Source organism: Macaca fascicularis, chromosome 7 (assembly GCF_037993035.2).
Source record: "Macaca fascicularis isolate 582-1 chromosome 7, T2T-MFA8v1.1".
Taxonomy (NCBI): domain Eukaryota; kingdom Metazoa; phylum Chordata; class Mammalia; order Primates; family Cercopithecidae; genus Macaca; species Macaca fascicularis.
Genome location: NC_088381.1, coordinates 16,086,659 through 16,105,165, shown reverse-complemented (window position 1 = coordinate 16,105,165; position 18,507 = coordinate 16,086,659). Strand labels below are relative to the sequence as shown.

Here is an 18,507-nt window from a genome sequence, read left to right as displayed (position 1 = left end):
GATTTGAGTTTTTTGTTTCTTACATGAAATTTCACAAGCTGTAATTAAAAAAATTTTTTTTTTAAATTGGCATCATAATTATATAAATTTTGGGGGTAAAGTGTGATGATTTGATGTATGTAAACAATGTGAGATGAGTAAATCAAGCTAATTTACATATCTATCACCTCACTTACCATTTTTTTGTGGTAAAACACTTGAAATTTACTCTTATTTTGAAACATATAATATGTGATTAGTGACTGTAGTTGCCCTACTGTGCAATTCATCTCAAAATTTATTCTTCCTAAGTGAAGCTTGGTACCCCTTAGCCAACAACTCTCTGTTCCCTTTTTCCCCGTCTTCATCCCCTAGCCACTGGTAACTTCCATTCTGCTCTCCACTTCCATGAGTTTGACTTTTTAAGATTCTGCATATAAGTGAGATCATGCAGTGTTTGTCTTTCTGTGCTTGGTTTCCACTTAGCATAATGTTTTCCAGGCTCATCAATGTTGTCAGGAATTAAAGAATCTGTCTTTTTTTTTCCGTAAGGCTAAATATTATTCCATTGTGTTTATATACCACATTTTCTTTATCCATTCATCCATTCATGGACACTTAGGTTGATTCCATGTCTTGGCTATTGTGAGTAATGCTGCAGTGAATATGGAAGTGCAGGTATCTCTCTGACATATTGATTTCAGTTCCTTTGGACATATACCCAGCAGTGGAATTACTAGATCATATGATAGTCCTATTTTTAGTCTTTTGAGGAGCCTCCAACAGTTTTCCAATAATGGCTATACTGATTACATTTCTGCCAGCAGTGTCAGGGTTCCTTTTTGTCCATAGCTTTGCCAAAACTTATCTTTCATCTTTTTTTTTTTTTGAGACGGAGTCTCTCTCTGTCACCCAGGCTGGAGTGCAGTGTGTGATGGCACAACCTTGGCTCACTGCAAGCTCCACCTCCTCGGTTTGAGCAATTCTCCTGCCTCAGCCTCCTGAGTAGCTGGGATTACAGGCACGTGCCACCACGCCCAGCAAATTTTTGTATTTTTAGTAGAGATGGGGTCTCACCACGTTGGCCAATCTCGTCTGGAACCCCTGACCTCAAATGATCCACTTGCCTTGGCCTCACAAAGTACTGGGATTACAGGCATAAGCCACCACGCTCGGCCTCTTTCATCTTTTGATAATAGCTGTTCTAACAGGTGTGAGGTAGCATCTCATTTTGGTTTTAATTTACATTTTCTTAATGATTGGTGATGTTAAGTATTTTTTCATGAACCTGTTTGCCATTTTTATGTCTTCTTTTAGGAAATGTCTGTTCAGGTCTTTTGCCTATTTTTTAAATTGTGTGTGTGTGTTTTTTTTTTTTTGCTATTGAGTTGAGTTCCTTATATAGTTTGGATATTAACCCCTTATCAGATGTGCAGTTTGAAAATTTTCTCCCACTTCACACATTGTCTCTTTACTTTGTTCATTGATATAATCCCATTTGTCTATTTTTGCCTGTATCTTCAAGGTCATATTAAAAAAAAATCACTACTTGGACCAATATCATGGAGCATTTCCCCTGTGTTTTATTCTAGTAGTTTTATAGTTTTGGGTCTTATATTTGGGTCTTATATTTATATCTTTAATTCATTTTGATTTGATTTTTATACATGGAGTGAGATAAGGATCAAATTATATTATTCTGCGTATGGATATTCAGTTTTCCCAACACCTTTCCCCATTATGCGTTCTTGGCATCTTTGTCAAAAGTCAATTGACGATAAATGCATGAGTTTATTTCTGGGCTTTCTGTCTTGTTCTGTTGACTGAAGTATCTGTTTTTATGCCAGTACCATGTTGTTGCAATTATAATTGTGTTATACTTTGAAATATATATTATATATTTAAAAAATATATATTTTAAAATATATATTTTAATATAATATATTATATATATTTAAAAATATATATATAAATAAATATATATTTCAAAGTATATATTTCAGTTGGAGGGTGTGTGATACCTCCAGCTTTGTTCTTTTTGCTCAAGATTGCTTTGGCTATTCAGGGTCTATTGTGGTTCCATGCAGATTTAAGGATTGTTTTTTTCTATGAAAATGACATTGGAATTTTGATAGGTATTGCATTAAATCTATAGATGACTTTGGATAGTGTGAACATTTTAACTATTAATTCTTTCAATTCATGAATATGGTACATCTTTTTTTTTTTTGAGACAGAGTCTCACCCTGTCACCCAGGCTGGAGTGCAATGGCATGATCTTGGCTCACTGCAACCTCCACCTCCCAGGTTCAAGCAATTCTCCTGCCTCAGCTTCCTGAGCAGCCAAAATTACGGGCGTGCGTCACCACGCTTGGCTATTTTTTTTCTATCTTTAGTAGAAATGGTGTTTCACCATGTTGGCTAGGCTGGGAACATGGAACATCTTTTAATTGATTTGCATTTTCTTTACTTTCATCAGTGTTCTATAGTTGTCAATATATAGTTCTTTCAACTCCTTGGTTAAATTTACTCCTAAGTATTTCTTTTTTATTAGAGACAATTGTTAATGGGATTGTTTTCTTAATTTCCTATTTGGATAGTTTGTTCTTAATGTATAGAAATGCTCTTGATCTTTGTATGTTGATTTTATTTCCTATTAGGATGCCTTTTGTTTGTTTTTCTTGCCTAACTCTGGCCAGGACATTAAGCACTATGTTGCAAAAAAAGTGGTCGGAGTGGGCATCCTTGTGGAGAAGCTTTCCACTTTTCACTGTTGAGTATGATGTTAGTTACAGGTTTATCTTACATGGCCTTTATTATGTTGAGGTACATTACCTCTGTACCTAATCTGTTGAGAATTTTTATCATGAAATGGTGTTGAATTTTGTCAAATGCTTTTTCTGCATCTATTGAGATTATCATATGGTTTTTATTCATTTTATTAATGTGGTATATCCCACTTATTAATTTGCATATGTTGAACCATCCTTGCATACTAGGGACAAAGCCCACTTGATCATGTGAGTGATTCTTTTAATTGCTTTTGAATTCGGTTTGCTAGTATTTTGTTGAGGATTTCCACATCTGTGTTTATCAGGGATATTGGGTGTAATTTTTTTATTTTTCTTGTAGTATTCTTGTCTGGCTTTGGTATTAGGGTAATGCTGGCCTTGTAAAATGAGTTCAGAAGGCTTTCTTCCACTTCAATTTTTTGGAAGAATTTGAGAAGCACTGGTATTAGTTCTTCTTTAAATGTTTCGTAGAATTCAGTAGTGAAGCCATCTGGCCCTGGGCCTTTTTTTGATAGGAGGCTTTTTGTTACTGAGTCAACCTCCTTGCTCATTAGTGGTCTGTTCAGATTTTCTACTTCTTGATGATTCAGTCTTGATAGGATATATGTGTCTAGGAATCTGTTCACTTCTAGGTTATCCAATATAATATCTAGGTTATTATATGTTGGCATATAATTTTACATAGTAGTTTCTAATTATCCTTTGTATTTATTTGCTATCAGTTGTAATGTCTCCTCTTTCATTTCATTTTTGTTTTGTTTTAAATAAGCAGAAGTTTTTAGCTTTAAGACTTTAAAAAGTAGTTGTTATTGCTTTCTAATAGCACAACAAATGTAAATTTGTTGAGGGATATTTGAAACATACAGAAAAGTGTAGAAGATAAAATCATTGTCCAGACCTATTCACTGCTAATATTAACATTCATCTTTTTTCTAGTTGTATATTTTAAATTGTCTTCATATTCTTCTTACAGTATATTCTTCTATTTTTTTCTTTTATATTTTGAACATTTTGTTACTAAATATTCTTCTAAATCATTCATTATAATGGCTGCAAATGTATCCTATTTATGTATCATAATTTAAGCATTTCTTTATTTTTGGTCATTTATATTAATACTTTTTGTATAAGCTAAAACTATCATGAGACAAAAGTATGGTCATAATCATTATCTTCCCATTACATGATGATATGATGAGTTCAGAGGATTTTATTTATTTGAGTTTTCTTTCTTTCTTTTCCTAGTTAGTCTAGCTAAGGGTTTGTCAATTTTGTTTATCTTTTCAAAAAGCAAACTCTTAGTTTTGTTGATTTTTTTTCTATTGTTTCTAGTCTCTATTTCATTTGTTTTGGCTCTAATATTTGTTATTTTCTTTCTTCTGCTAACTTTGGACTTAGTTGGTTCTTTTTCTAGTTTTTTGAGGTTTAACATTAGATTGTTTATTTGAGATTTTTTCTTTTTTGATAATAGGCATTTATTGTTATGTATTTCCCACTTAGAACTGCTTTTGTCAGCATCCCATTAGTTTTGATATGTTGTGTTTCCATTTTTGTTTGTCTCAAAATATAGTTTGATATCCTTTTTTTCCCCTCTGACCTATTGTTTGTTTAGGAGCATGCTGTTTAATTTCCACATATTTGTGAATTTTCCAAGATTTCTTGTTATTGATTTCTAGTTTTATGCCATTGTGATCAGAAAAAATACTTGATATGATTAAAGTCCTCTTAAATTTGTTAAGACTTGTTTTGTGGCCAATCCTGGAGAATGTCCCATGTGTGCTTGAGAGGAATGTGTATTTTCTTGCTGTAGGATGTGAAGTTTTGTATATGACTGTGAGGTTCATTTGATTTAAAGTATAATTCAAGTTCAATGTTTTCTTGTTGATTTTCTATCTAGATGATCTGTTCATCATTGAAAGTGGGGTATTGAGGTCCTCTACTCATATACTATTGCAGTCTCTCAGATCATGTAACAATTGCTTTTTATATTTAGGTGTTCCAATGTTGGATGTGTATATGTTTACAATTATGTCCTCTTAATGAAATGACCCCTTTATCATTATATAGTGACCTTCTTTGTCTCTTTGTGTAGCTTTTGACTTAAAGTCTATTTTGTCTGATATAAGTATAGCTACCCTTGCTCTCTTTTGGTTTCCATTTGCATGGAATAAATTTTCTATCCCTTCACTTTGTCTATGTATTTCCTTACTAGTAAAGTGAGTCTCTCATAGATAGCATATAGTTGGCCTTTTATTTTATTTTTTTAAAACTCATTCAGCCACCCTACGTGTTTTGACTGGCGACTTTAATCCATTTACATTCAAGGTAATTGCTGATAGGTAAGGACTTGCTACTGCCATTTTGTAATTTGTTTCTGTTTGTTTTGTAGATATGTTTTTTCTTCCTCTCTTGCTACTTTCCTTTGTGGTTTGATAATTTTCTGTGGTGGTATGCTTTGAATCTTTTCCTTTTATTTTTTGTGCAACTATTATAGGTTTTTGTTTGTGTTTACCATCAGGTTTACATAAAACATCTTGTACTGGCTGGGCATGGTTGTACGTACCTGTAGCCCCATCTACTTGGAAGCATGAAGTGGGAGAATCACTTTGGCCCAGGAGTTTGAGTCCTGTCTGGGCAATATAGCAAGACTCCATCTCTTTAAAAAATAATAATAATAAAAAAAAGACCAAAAATATTATTATAACAGGCTGTTTTAAGGTGATAACAACTTAACTTTTATTGCATATAAAATCTCAATACTTTAACTTCCTCCCCCCAAATTTTACATCTTTTTGTAATTTGGATTCCTTTAACGATTTATTATAGCTGCATTTGTTTTTAATAGTTTTGTTTTTTAACTCTCATAATATAGAGAAAATTCCTTTACACATCATCCTTACAGTATTATTCTGAATATGACTATGTCTTACTTATACCATTTAGTGCTTTTTGCTTTTATAAGTTTTATGTATCAATTAGGAGCCTTTTATTTCAGCTTAGCTCCCTTTAGCATTTCCTGTAAGGCAGGCCTAGTGGTGATAAACTTCCTTAGTTTTTGTTTGGGAAAGTTTTTATTTATCCCTTATTTCTGAGGAATAGCTTTGCTGAGTGACATATTCTTGGTTGCTAGTTTTGTTTTCCTTCTGCACTTTGACTATATTATCCCACTCTTTTATGGCTTGCAGGGATTCTGCTGAGAAATCTACTGATTGCTGTTTTGGGACTCCCTTGAATGTGATACATTTCTGATCTCTTACCACTTTCAGGATTTTTGTCTTTGTTTTGTTATTTTAATTTAATTTAATTTAATTTTGAGGCAGAGTCTTGTTTTGTCACCCAGACTGGAGTGCAGTGGCATGATCTCGGTTCACTGCAGCCTCTTGGGTTCAAGCGATTCTCCTGCCTCAGCCTCCTGGGTAGCTGAGACTACAAGTGTGCGCCACCATGACAGCAAATTTTTGTATTTTTAGTAGAGATGGGGTTTCAGCATATTGGCCAGGCTGGTCTTGAACTCCTGACCTCGTGATCTGCTTGCCTCAGCCTCCCAAAGTGCTGGGATTACAGGTGTGAACCACTGCACCCAGCCATCTTTGTTTTTCAGTAGTTTGATTATAATTGGTCTTGGTGCACCCATCTTTGGCTTGAATTTAATTGGAGATCTCTGAGCTTTCTATACCTGAATGTTGTCATATTTCTACAAATTTTGGAAACTTTCAGCCATATTTTCTTAAATATATTTTCTGGGCCTTTTTCTTCATCATATCTTTCTTAGAATTATATTAGAAGAAAGTTAGTTCTCTTGATGGTGTCCCATAATTTATGTAGGCTTTCTTCATTCTTTTTTCATAGATCTCCATTTTCTTCAGGGTCCATTATTGGAGCTTTATTAGTTTCTTTTTGTTGTGTCACATTTCCCTGATTCTTTCTAAACCTTGATGTCTACACATTTGAAGAAATGGCCACCTTTTTTGGCCTTGAAGGTTTTCTTTCACAGTGGTAGAGCTTCACTAGTTAGTTTAGCATTTGATTATGGATGGGCTAGCTGGTAGCAACCCCAGACAGGTAGACCTTGCTGTTGGTTGCTGTTGGGCCAGCCTGCTGCCTGTGCTTTGAGGTCGAGTGGTACTTCTGGCTGTGCTCTGTGGTCTGATAAGACAGATCACTAGCTGGACTCCACAGTTAGGTGGAGCTACTAACTGGGCTCTGTGATAGCCTCTGATTGCACAGGGTTGCATGTTGTTTTCCCTGGCTGGGAAGTACTGCTGTTTTTAATCTATAGCTGGGCAGGGCTGTGTGCTGGGCTCAGAGACTGGGCGAGGTTTCTGTGGTTCTGCTCAGCCATTCAGGATGGGCCAGGCTATGATCTAGAGAAATGCACGGCACTTAAGCACTCAGTGCTTAAGCAAAGCACTGAGTTTTTGTGGGGTCACCATGCAGCTGCTGGGGTTGGGTGGGGCCAGGTAATTTCCTCCACAGATATTCATTCATTGGCCTGCACTTGCCTCCCAGCCTGGGAAGCCTTAAGCAGAACATGAAGGCTTGGTAGGGTTAGGCTAGTTGGCTGCTGGGGTTGGGTGGGGCCAGTTGCTACCCTCCTTAGGTAATCACTGACCTGCCCTTGCTGCCTGGCCTGGGGAAGGCTTAAGGAGCACCAGAGCTAGGTGGGGAAGCTGGCTAGGGAATGAAGCCTGGCAGATCAGTTGACTGTACTTCCTGCAGGACAATGCTAATGCTGTTGGCTAGTTTCTCTGGTGGAGTGCCTCCATTGGCTAGAATGCAGAGCCACTGCCAAGATCCATGTGCTTGCTTCTGTGAGTCTCACTTTTGTTCTTTATTTCTGGCTGATCCTAGGTGGTCTAGCCCTGCCTGCACTCCCCGTGTTTCCTGGGAGATAATAATGAGTGGGCTTCCTGCTCAGTGTCCCAGAGTGTTGGGGAAGCTGAATGTTTGCCTCTAACTCTCTTTTCCCACTGTAGAAACTGTGGGCCCAGGGCAGTCCTCTGTGTGTGGTACTGTGCTAGCTTGAGATGTGGCAGGGTTTGGGGGAGTGGTGATGTGGTTAAAGTGAAACCATTCCTCTATTCCACTTACCCCTTGAATGAGGCTTTTTTGCAGTTATATGGTCCAAGGGGGTGTCCCAGCCTTTCAAGTTCAAGGAGTTCGGGAGTATTAATGAAGATATTCTTGTCTGTAAATAGTTAGTTGTTGGTTGGATTTTTGTTGGGGGTATGGGAGCTGAGCAACTCCCATTGTGCCATCTTGCTGACTGGAACTTCCAGCTATAATGTTTTTATCTAGCAGCAGAGTTCACTTACAAATGCAATTCAGTTAGATGGGTGTGGCTTGCTTTCTCCACACCAAATATCTTCATTTAATAAATGAACTATGAAAACTTTGTTCTACTCTGAAATTGCAGTATATTGTCCTTCTTTTCAGGTAAAGGGTTTTTATTAGAGAGAAAGTATCTGAATCTCCTCTGACTTCTGTAATCAAACTTACTAAATGGAATGCAATGGTTTCTTGTGTATGGGATCTCATTCCCATGGAGTCCATATGTAGGGGGGTTTAGAACAGTAATTTGCTAAAATATGACTTTATTTTTATGTGAACATGAGTCACACTGATGCATATCTGTCACTGGGTAGAGCGTGACAAGATGCAATGAATTGGAACTTAATGTGACTTAATGGAAAGAAGCTATGGAGACATAGAACATGGCTCTGATTATACCAGATAATCTTAATATGCAATTATAACAATTAACCCTATGAGTATGGAGGATTAAGATGTCATGCGTGTGAATATGTGAACCATATTTTACTTTCTGTTTATTACATAATAAGCTCTAAGGAATAGATCCTACATTATTACTTTGAGCATGTTAGAATATCTGAAGTTGGAGTTTTACTAACCTCATTATTTATAATTATTAAAATAACTTGCTGATCAATTTTTTTCTAAAATACTAAATTGTACATTATGTGCTGTCTACAAAAGTGTGCATCAAAACTGAATGCTGTGTCAGTTTTCTTGACAAAAAGCCCTTTGAAGAGGTAACTAATGAGGAGTTGCTGCGTGTTCGGCTGTTACATTTCTGTTCTACCTCCTCGGCAAATAGATACACAACAGTGTGATTCTGATTAGATTTCTGGAAGCAGAGAGGAAGAAAATAAGTAAAGCCATTTATTGTTTTCTCTTTCAATAGCAAGTATTACTGATATGTAGTTGTCTTTTCCTTGATGTGCTGAGGTCTGTTCCAGCTATTTCAATTCTGCTTCTAAAAGGCAGAGTCAGATAAGGCTTCAAAATAAGAACCAATCTCAGTGACCTTGAAGACCAATTTAAATGGCGGTATTAAAATAAGGATTTGCTTATCAGTTGTATTCAAAGTTTTCAGTGTGAAACACATTATCAATATTTGTGCTTTAAGCTTCATGGTAACCATTATTATTTGAATTTCTGAATACAAGCTTCAGTAAATTCACCATTGTACTCACTAGTTACTGGGGTTTTAGGGGATCAATAAATAGCACTCTTCTCTTCCCCACTCGGGTCAGAACCAGAGAGAGAGAGAGAGAGATTCTGACAAATGGCGATTAAGGAGGTTTGCTTTATTGCTGATGAAATGTAGAGGATTGTCATGATCCGGGTGGGCAGCCAGACAGGCTTCTAATGCTATGCCTTTAAAATAAATGTACCCAACCAGTCACTGGCAGAGATCAGAGATGGAAAACCTCAGGTGTCATCTGTGGAAACCTGTCCATGTGAAACCAGTGGGATGGAGGAGCAAAGCATGGAGCTCTGGGGAGCAGGGTCAGGTGGGAGTTGGGTGCTGACTCCTGAGGAGCTGAGCTGAGCATACCATTTCATCCCCCAAACTTAGCTTCCCGCAGACAGTGTGGAGCGTGTGAAGTGAGGCCAGGATGCTTCCAATGCAAGTTCCTCCTTACGGGAGCATGAGGAGAGTGGGGAGTAAGTGTTCTCAGGTCACACTTAACCTCAGAGACAATCCTGAATGTACTGGCACTTCCGAAGCAAAAAGCATCAGGTCTGTGGGTTAGTGTGGTATTTAATTAAATTATCTTGTACTGAGTTGCTTTCTAGGTAATCAAAGCAAAAGCCATCGGTGCTTGTATAGTATTCTCCCTTCCTACTGAGCATTTGAGCTAATTCTTAACAGAAATTCATAAAATAAAGATGAACATGGTATTAGCAAATAACAGACATAGTAAAATAGGGCAAAAAGCGATACAAAATCAGTTGTGCAGTAAAAAACAGGGGACAGAACTGCACTAATTATTTAAGAAAAACAAAGTGGAATTTCTCATAGGACCTGCTGAGTGAACAGTATTCTTGAAAAATTCTAGAAGTTAGCAGGGAGGAAGGGATAGGGAGTTACTGGTTAAAGGATACAAAATTACAGCTATATAGGAGAAATAATAAGTTCTAATATTCTATAGCACTATATGGTGACTATAGTCAACAATAATATGTATTTTCAGATATCAACTAGAAGAGAGGATTTTGAATGTTCTTAACACAAAGAAATGATAAATGAGATGATGGGTATGCAATTTACCTGATTTGACCCCTAGACATTGTATGTATTAAAATATCACTGTGTACTGCATAGACAGGTACAATTATATGTCAGTTTAAAAGTCTATAGTAAATGCAATAACAGTCATATAAGTTTTGTTTTCTTTTTTAAAATAATACCTCTGAATGAAAACTGGAGTGACCAACTGTCTTGGATTGCTCAGAAGTATCATGGTCTTACCATTGAACGTTCCATGTCCCAGGAAATCCTCAGTCTCTAGCAAACTGGAATGGTTGGTCACTCTAAATTGAAACTGTGAACATAAAACCAAAGAGCAAATTAGTTACTCAAAGGACCAAACTAAGGGAGTCCAAGTAAGTAGCAGAATCCCAAGCTAGAATCTAGATTAGCAGAGGGAGGGTGGCCTACCACCCACCAGTGGGGTGTGGCCTAGTGGTTAGGAACAGTGGTTCTGGGTAGGGAAGACCTGGGTTTGAATCCTTGCTCTGCTGCTAGATGGAGATCTTAGGCAAGTTACTTAATTTCTCTCTCTCTGCTCTACACCTTGATTTCCTTATCTATAATATAAGATGGCTTAATACCCTGGAGGGTTGTAATGAGGATCAAATGAGAACATTCACATAAAATCATTAGCTCTGTGACTGGACTTGGTTGGCTTACATGGCATTTAACATTGTCATGAGATTTTTCCATAAAAGCCTGGATCTCTGACATTTCTGACAAATCAGCAAGTTCTACCGCCACCCACGGGAGCTGAGTAGCAGATGCTCCCCTTAGAAGGCATGTGTATTCTCCAAGAGGACACAGCCCCCACCCAGCCCTCTCTACTTCATGGGCTTGGTCCTTTGGAGACACTGAGTTTCCATTCCATGTTGTGAGTCTCCTCTGCTTGTAGTGCAGCCCGACCACCACTGGAAGCTTGTTAGAAATGCAGGGCCCCTAAGGGCCCACCCACAACCTGAGGCATGAGAATTTTCATTTTAATAAGATCCCTGGTGATACTTCCCGGCAATAAAGTTTGAGAAGCACTGTTACAAACCACAGAGCATTGTTCCTAACCACAGTGAGTATCAAGATCATCTGGGGAGTTTTCTGCTTCTTTGTTTTCTAGCTGTGTCCAAGGACCTATCCAGACTTGCTGAAATCAGAGTTCCTGGGTTGGAATGTCCAGGCTGCTAAATTAATGCTAGCGACAGGATTGTACTGTGAACACTTGAGAACTATAGATTCCAGTTTAGATGAAAGATAGCTAATTATGTTATCTTATTGGGATCCTCAGATTAAAAAAAAAGTTTTACTAATAATGACGACTATATAATCTGAATATATTTGAGGTTGCAATTTTGCCTATTGATTGTAACTTGCTAGATGAGGCCTGGTTGCTGGCGGATTGACTTTTGGTAAGGGTGTTGCAGTGGTTTGAAGGGGGTATGTGTTGGTGTATGTCCTTAGTCATACCACCTGAACAGTTTCAAGGGAACTAGATTGTTTCAGAAAATTTTCTTCATTATAATGTAGTCTTACCGGTTTGCAGGAGAGCAGTGAGATTCTAGAAACAGTGACCCTATTAGCTGATTTTTTTTCCATTAAAAATACTTTGGATAGCTCTTAGGGAAGTCCTTAACTCATCATTGCCTTAATAGTTTTCCGATTGTCTCAAACAGGGTGTGCCTTCAAACCTAATAGTTATTATTTCCTAAATTACTTTTCCAAGGCTACACATTGCTTCTTCAATGCCCTTAGTGACTTAACCTCCCTTGGTATGGTCAAACCAACCCTCTTCTGGAGTTTATTTGGCCAAGATATCAGAGATGCCGTATTAGAAATTTCTAGTGTTAATACATTTTTTAATATAAAACCTTACTGTAGAGTAAGTTTATATTTGATTAATTTACATTTTCAATTTACTTTCAACTAATTTTCTTTAATTCTTCTTAAGGTAGACTTTTCATATAAATATTTGCTATTGATCATTTTCTTTATCATTTTGTTTAGCAGTATGAAATGAACAAAGGCATGCTTGAGAGTTTTGATATTTAATTGTAATGTCCTTATCACTTTATCAATTATTGGAAACTTTTGATTCTGTCGCTTCATTCAGATTGGGTAAAGTAAAAAGTTACTGAAGATCCGCTATTGTGACTGTAAACTAGATCTATGGACTAGTGGTGTCAGCATCAGCTGGAAGCTTGTTAGAAATGTAGAGTCTCAGCCAGGCACTGTGGCTCACGCCTGTTATCCCAGCACTTTGGGAGGCCCAAACGGGCAGATCACCAGAGGCCGGGAGTTCGAGACCAGCCTGACCAACATGAAGAAACCCCGTCTCTACTAAAAATACAAAATTAGCCGAGTGTGGTGGCGCATGCCTATAATCCCAGCTACTCGGGAGGCTGAGGCAGGAGAATCGCTTGAACTTGGGAGGTGGAGGTTGCAGTGAACTGAGATCATGCCATTGCACTCCAGCCTGGGCAACAACAACAAAAAGAAAAGTAGAGTCCCAGGCCCACTGCAGACCTACTGAAGCAGAGCCTGAATTTTAAGATACCCCAGCAGGTGATTTGTGTGCATGTTAAAGAGTGAGAAGCTCTGGACTAAATGGTTTACTACTTACTTCTACTTTAGGATGATCAAAAATAGATGGTGGCAGTGAAAATAATGTACAGAAAGTATCTTCTTTCCCGTCTGCTGAATCTCTGCTTTTTTCTTCTTAAATTTCTTTTTAATGAAGATACTGCTGTATCTACATTGTCTCATGATCTCTCCAACCATCCATATTGTCATTCTTTTGGACAACCTAAGCTTGGGGCCCTCCTTTGAGTTCTCTACTCTTTCCTCGTTAGTATTTTATTTGGAGACACATATAGCCAGTATGGAACTATCTGTACTTTGCATACTTTTGATTGTCCAGTCTCTCTACTTGCATCTGCCGGGAGCCGGTCTGTCATTTAAGCTACACTGAGTCTGTTCCTTAGCTGGCGCTGCCTCTTACCTCTGGCTACATGTTAGAACCACCTGGTGAGATTTAAAACAGATTAGCACCTCGGTTCCATCCCAGATGAGTTAAATCAATTTCTAGAGGTGGGTTCTGGCAGCGGTCGTTTAAGTCAGTTTCTGAGAACAGGGTCTGGGTGATTCTGATGGGCAGCCATGCTTTAAAACCCCAGGGCCCCATGATATTCATTCTTCATCCATCTACCATCCATTCATTCATCGATCTACCCCACAAACACTTCATGAGTTTCTACTGTGTATTAGATGCTTTTCTAAGTTCCAAGAGTTTTTCAGCCTCAGCACTGTTAGCACTTTTAGCTGGACATTTGAAGGGCTCTCTGGTGCACTGTAGGGTATTTAATGGAATCCCTGGCTTTTACTCACTTGATGTCAGTAGTGACCTCTGCAGTTATGACAAACAAAAATCTCCCCAGAAATTGCAAAAAAAGTTCTTTGGGGGCAGAATTTCCCCCAATTGAGGACCATTGTTCTAGGTCTATTGATGGAAAATTTTATTATTCAGTCTAGGTCTATTGATGAAAAATTTTAAGTGCCTAAAGATGCTTAAAACAGATAATTACAGTAGGGTGGGACAAGCATAGTAAGAGCTTTAGAACAAAGTACATAGACAACACTACAGAGGGATGGGAGTGGCGTTTAAGCTGAGCCTCCAAGGATGAGTGGTTATATGCTGGGTGTGCAAAAAGGAGAATACTGCATAGTGAGAATAGCACTTACGAAGGTGTGGAATTATTATGAGATATTGTGATCTACTTTTCATTCATCCCATCTCCCTCTACCTCGGCTGTTTAATATTTCTCCTTGTGTTGACAGTATCACTACATTTATCACTTTGCTATGAAACTGTAAGTCATCTGCCCTTAATTACAAGGTTGAGTCTTCTTTTAATAACAGCTTTATTGAGATATAATTTATGTATTTGTATTAGTTTCCTATGGTTGTCACAACAAATTACCACGACAGAAATATATTCTGTCACAGTTTTGGGGCCGGAATTTTGAAATCAAAGTGTCACCAATGCCACACACCACCTGGAGGTCCTAGGAGAGAACGCTAGAACACTTACGTGCTTCTTTCAGCTTCTCCTGGCTATGGGCATTCCTGGCTTCGTGGCCACGTCACTCCAGTCTCTGCCTCCCTCTTCACATTGCCTCCCTCCATCTGTGTGTGTTAATCTCCCTCTGTCTTTTTTGTATAACAGCACTTCTTATTGAATATAGGGCCCACCCAGAGAATCCAGGATGATCTTCTTATCTCAAGATGCTTAATTTAATTGCATCTAGAAAGACCCCTTTCACAAGTTACAGGGATGAGGATGTGAGTTTTTGGGAGCCACTGTTCACCAGCTTCCTACAATTCATCCAATTAAAAGTGTACAATTCAATGGTTTGTAGTATATTTACAGAGTTGTACCTCCATCACCACTATCAATTTTATATTTTTTTCACCCCCCATAATGCAACATTGTAGGTATTAGTAATCACTTCCCATTTTTCCCCAACCCCAGCCCTAGGCAATCACCAGTCTTTCTGTGAATTTGCGTAGTCTGAACATTTCATATAAATGGAGTCATATGGTATATGGCCTTTTGTGACAGGCTTCTTACACTTAGCATAATGTCTTCAAGATTCATCCATGTTGTAGCATGTATCCATACTCCACTCTTTTCCATTGTTGAATAAGTCTCAATTATATGGATATATCACATTTTCTTATCCATTCATCATCTGATGGACATTTGGGTTGTTTCCACTTTTTGGCTATTACATCCAATGTTGATGTGAACACTTGTGTACAAGTTTTTGTGTGGATGTATGCTTTCATTTCTCTTGGACATATACCTAGAAGTAGAATTGCCAGGTCTCTGGTAACCTCAGGAACTGCCAGACTGTTTCTAAAGCTGCTGCACCATTTTCCATTCCTACCAGTCGTGCATGAAGGTTCTAGTTTCTCCTGTTTCTTTTTGTCTTTTAAAAATTTAGTTCTATTGTCAATTCTGCATTTTCTGATAACCTTCTCACCAAGGGTAGAAAAATATTTCCATTCTGTTTCTGTTAATGTCACAATTCTTTTTCTCACTTTAAGAAATGAAAGGCGATCAGTTCTTATCTATTCTGCATATAACGTTTACTTTTGGTCTCACTCTACTTCCCAGAAACTTAGTAGAAAGCAAAATATTAACTTCTGTGTGTGTCTCCACATCCATAGTCATTTTAGCTCCAAAACCTGTAGTGTTCTCCCTGAGTTGTAAGCTCAATGAGAGTAGGCGCCCTGATCTTTCTATTTTTCTTGTAAACTCTCTGCAGCTTGTGGTGACTATTCAATAACTATTAAATGAGAGTGAGATATTGCCTCATGTGTAAAAGGATTTAATATTTTACAGGCTGAGTTATTTTTCTTAATTATGCATACATTTGTGAATCTCTAATAACTGTGGTTATTGTTTTTATGTGCAGATGAGCAGGAGACTAAAGATGCAGCAGAAGAATGTAAAGAACCCTAATCAAGGACTTGCTGGGTGTGCTTTTAAGAAAGTTGGTAATTAAGTTAAATTACATTTTTGATTGAATTATTTGAATTCAATGAATGCATTGTAGAGACTATTCTTTACTGATTTTGACATTTGGAGTCACTCTTTGTGGATTATATTTCCTTGACACTTTCGAGACTTGGAGTGTAATTGTTCAAGGGTTTTTGCTCATTAAAATTTCTGGAACCATTGTTTATAAATTTGTTGCAATCTTACAATGTGAGGATTCATTATAAAAACTGACATTTTAATGTATACTTGTCAGGGTAAAACTTGTTGAAGTGCTGTGATTGTCCTGTATTCAATTTTGTATGTTTCGCCTCTACTGGGATTCAGACAGATCATGGTGGTCACTGGGAATTTTTGCTGTGGCCATGCTTTTCCTTCTTCCCACCTGTGTCATGCCTGTGAAATTGGTACAACCTGCTATAAGATGAAATGAATTGCCGCAACAAAGCAATGTCAGAAGAGCCTTTACTATCTTATTGGTGATGACACGTTTATTAAGTAGGAGTTTGACTGAATTATTTGATATATTACTTTGTTAATAATAGTCAACAGTAGTTTCTTATTTTCTTTCAGAGTTTGGGCCTTTTAGATTGCATCAAATAAAAATGAGCTACTTAAAAGAAAGTCTGCAGTACTATTTTAAGAAAGATAGTTTAGTTACAAGTCAGTAACTTAGACTCACGAGAAAGTGTTATGTTGACATTCCGTAAGATGAGTTGGCATTAGAATTGGAAGTCCAGTTTGTTTCTGAATGAAAAAAATGAGCAGGCTATTGTGCTGCCTTTAAATAAAATGTGGAGTAATGTATACATAACATTATTTTTGCTGGCACATGTTCATCCACTGAATAACATTAATGATTGCTTATATGGAAGTTCCTTGACTTTTTAAAATGAGGAATTCTATAGCTGCTATTTTCAGAGGTATTGATAGGCAGTTTCTTTTTCCAGACACTCTATTTCAGTTTACTATTTGTTCATTTAAAATAGCAATTGTTCATGCTGATGTCAGTGTGCTACATACAACTTATCTTGATGCCAAGAGTTTTGCTGTGGGATGGAAGCGTAAGTTAAAAGTCATGATTTTAGATTCTCAAAGGAATGAAATGAGGTGCACTCTGTGTTTTAGGGTTTGGATGGGAAGAATCAGAGGGCAAAAGTGATACGGGTGAGAATTTGTTGTGGGACAGAGAGGGGCCAGTGCTGTCCGTCAGCCTTTCAGAGTTCAGCTTTCTAAACCTATGCTTTTCTGGTATTTGATGTTTGTATGTATGAGAGAGAGAGAGAGAGAGAGAGAGAGACCAGAGAGAGAGGGAGGGGAGTGGAGGGGAGGGAGGAAGAAAGGGAGGGAAGGGGGAGAGAGAAAGAAACACAGAGTAAAATTATTTCTAGACTTGCTCTGCAAAGGGCTTGTGACTTCATAGTTTGCTTCTGCCGATGATATTTGGGACATAGTGAGCGTTTCTGTTATATAGGTAAGGGAGAAGAAAATAGAGTGTTTTAAGTAATGAATTCTGCCATAAAAGAAGTGAGACCATTCCATAGCATGTCAACGGAAGTAACTCTAACAAGGACTGGTAACTAAATCTGTAATATAATTCAACACGAAGCTTCTGGATTTTTTTTTTTTAAGTCACCCTGATTTAGATAGAAAGTGTTCTTATTAAAAATAAGTGTTTATATTTTGGATTTCCCTTTAGGGCTTAGTGTTTGACCAGAACAAGGTGAAACCCCATCTCTACTAAAAATACAAAATTAGCCGGGTATGGTGGTGCGTGCCCTTCGTCCTAGCTGCTTGGCAGGCTGAGGCAGGAGAATTGCTTGAACCTGGGAGGCAGAGGTTGCAGTGAGCTGAGATTGTGCCACTGCACTCCAGCCTGGGTGACAGAGCGAGACTTTGTGTCAAAAATAAAAAGAAGAAAATTATAGAAGACAGAGAGGGCTAATTAATTTAAGGAATGAATTTAGGAGCTTAAAATTGGAGGCTTTTCTACATGTGACTCTTTAGAAAAAAAACTACTGGCACCACCTTTATTGTACATTCCTATAAGACCTAGAGTTTATTGCTCTTCAAGTTAGCTCTCCCACAACACATGACAATAAACTGTTGGAGGAGGAAAAAAGCTATCATCTTAATGACATAATTTTAATTTTTAACAAGTCCTTTATTTCAGTACAACCTGATTATTTGAAGGTCAGCCCTAGGGTGCAGCTGGAACATGCCTGGAAGAAAAGCTCCTCTTTCCAGTCGCTTTTTCTGTCTTATTTTGGTATTTTCAATCAGTTTTGCTTCACTGTCCAAGAATGAATTAGAATGATCTCCTAGCACTTCACACGTTGAACTCGTCTGAGAATGAACGATGCTATTTAATTCTTTGCCATTTGAAAGAATTATTTCCTTTAGATCAGTTGTCCTAACTCCACAGCGATTATCAATACTTCCTAGTTCTTGCTTCTTCACCTTGGTACTATAAAATGATTTGGCAATTTCCATTTATATGTGATCATTGCTACTCAGAAAGATGAATATTTATAGAAGGAGAGTGAAAAATCAACAAGGAAGATTTTCTCTCACCCAGCCAGTCCTTTCTAGTGTTTAACAGACCTCAAAGCCAGACCTTTAAC

The 18,507-nt window shown here is 37.6% G+C and overlaps 1 protein-coding gene across 5 annotated transcripts in view; it reads left to right on the top strand.

Moving 5' to 3' along the window:
• FSIP1 (fibrous sheath interacting protein 1) overlaps positions 1 to 16,697 on the top strand; it is a 194,880-nt gene extending 178,183 nt beyond the window's left edge. For all 5 annotated transcript variants that reach the window (XM_065547750.2, XM_015452630.4, XM_005559144.5 and 2 more), the window contains one exon: positions 15,801 to 16,697. In XM_065547750.2, coding sequence (XP_065403822.1) covers positions 15,801 to 15,847 — 47 coding nt within the window. In that variant the 3' untranslated portion in view covers positions 15,848 to 16,697. The remainder of the gene's footprint in view (positions 1 to 15,800) is intronic.
• Positions 16,698 to 18,507: the final 1,810 nt, after the last annotated feature.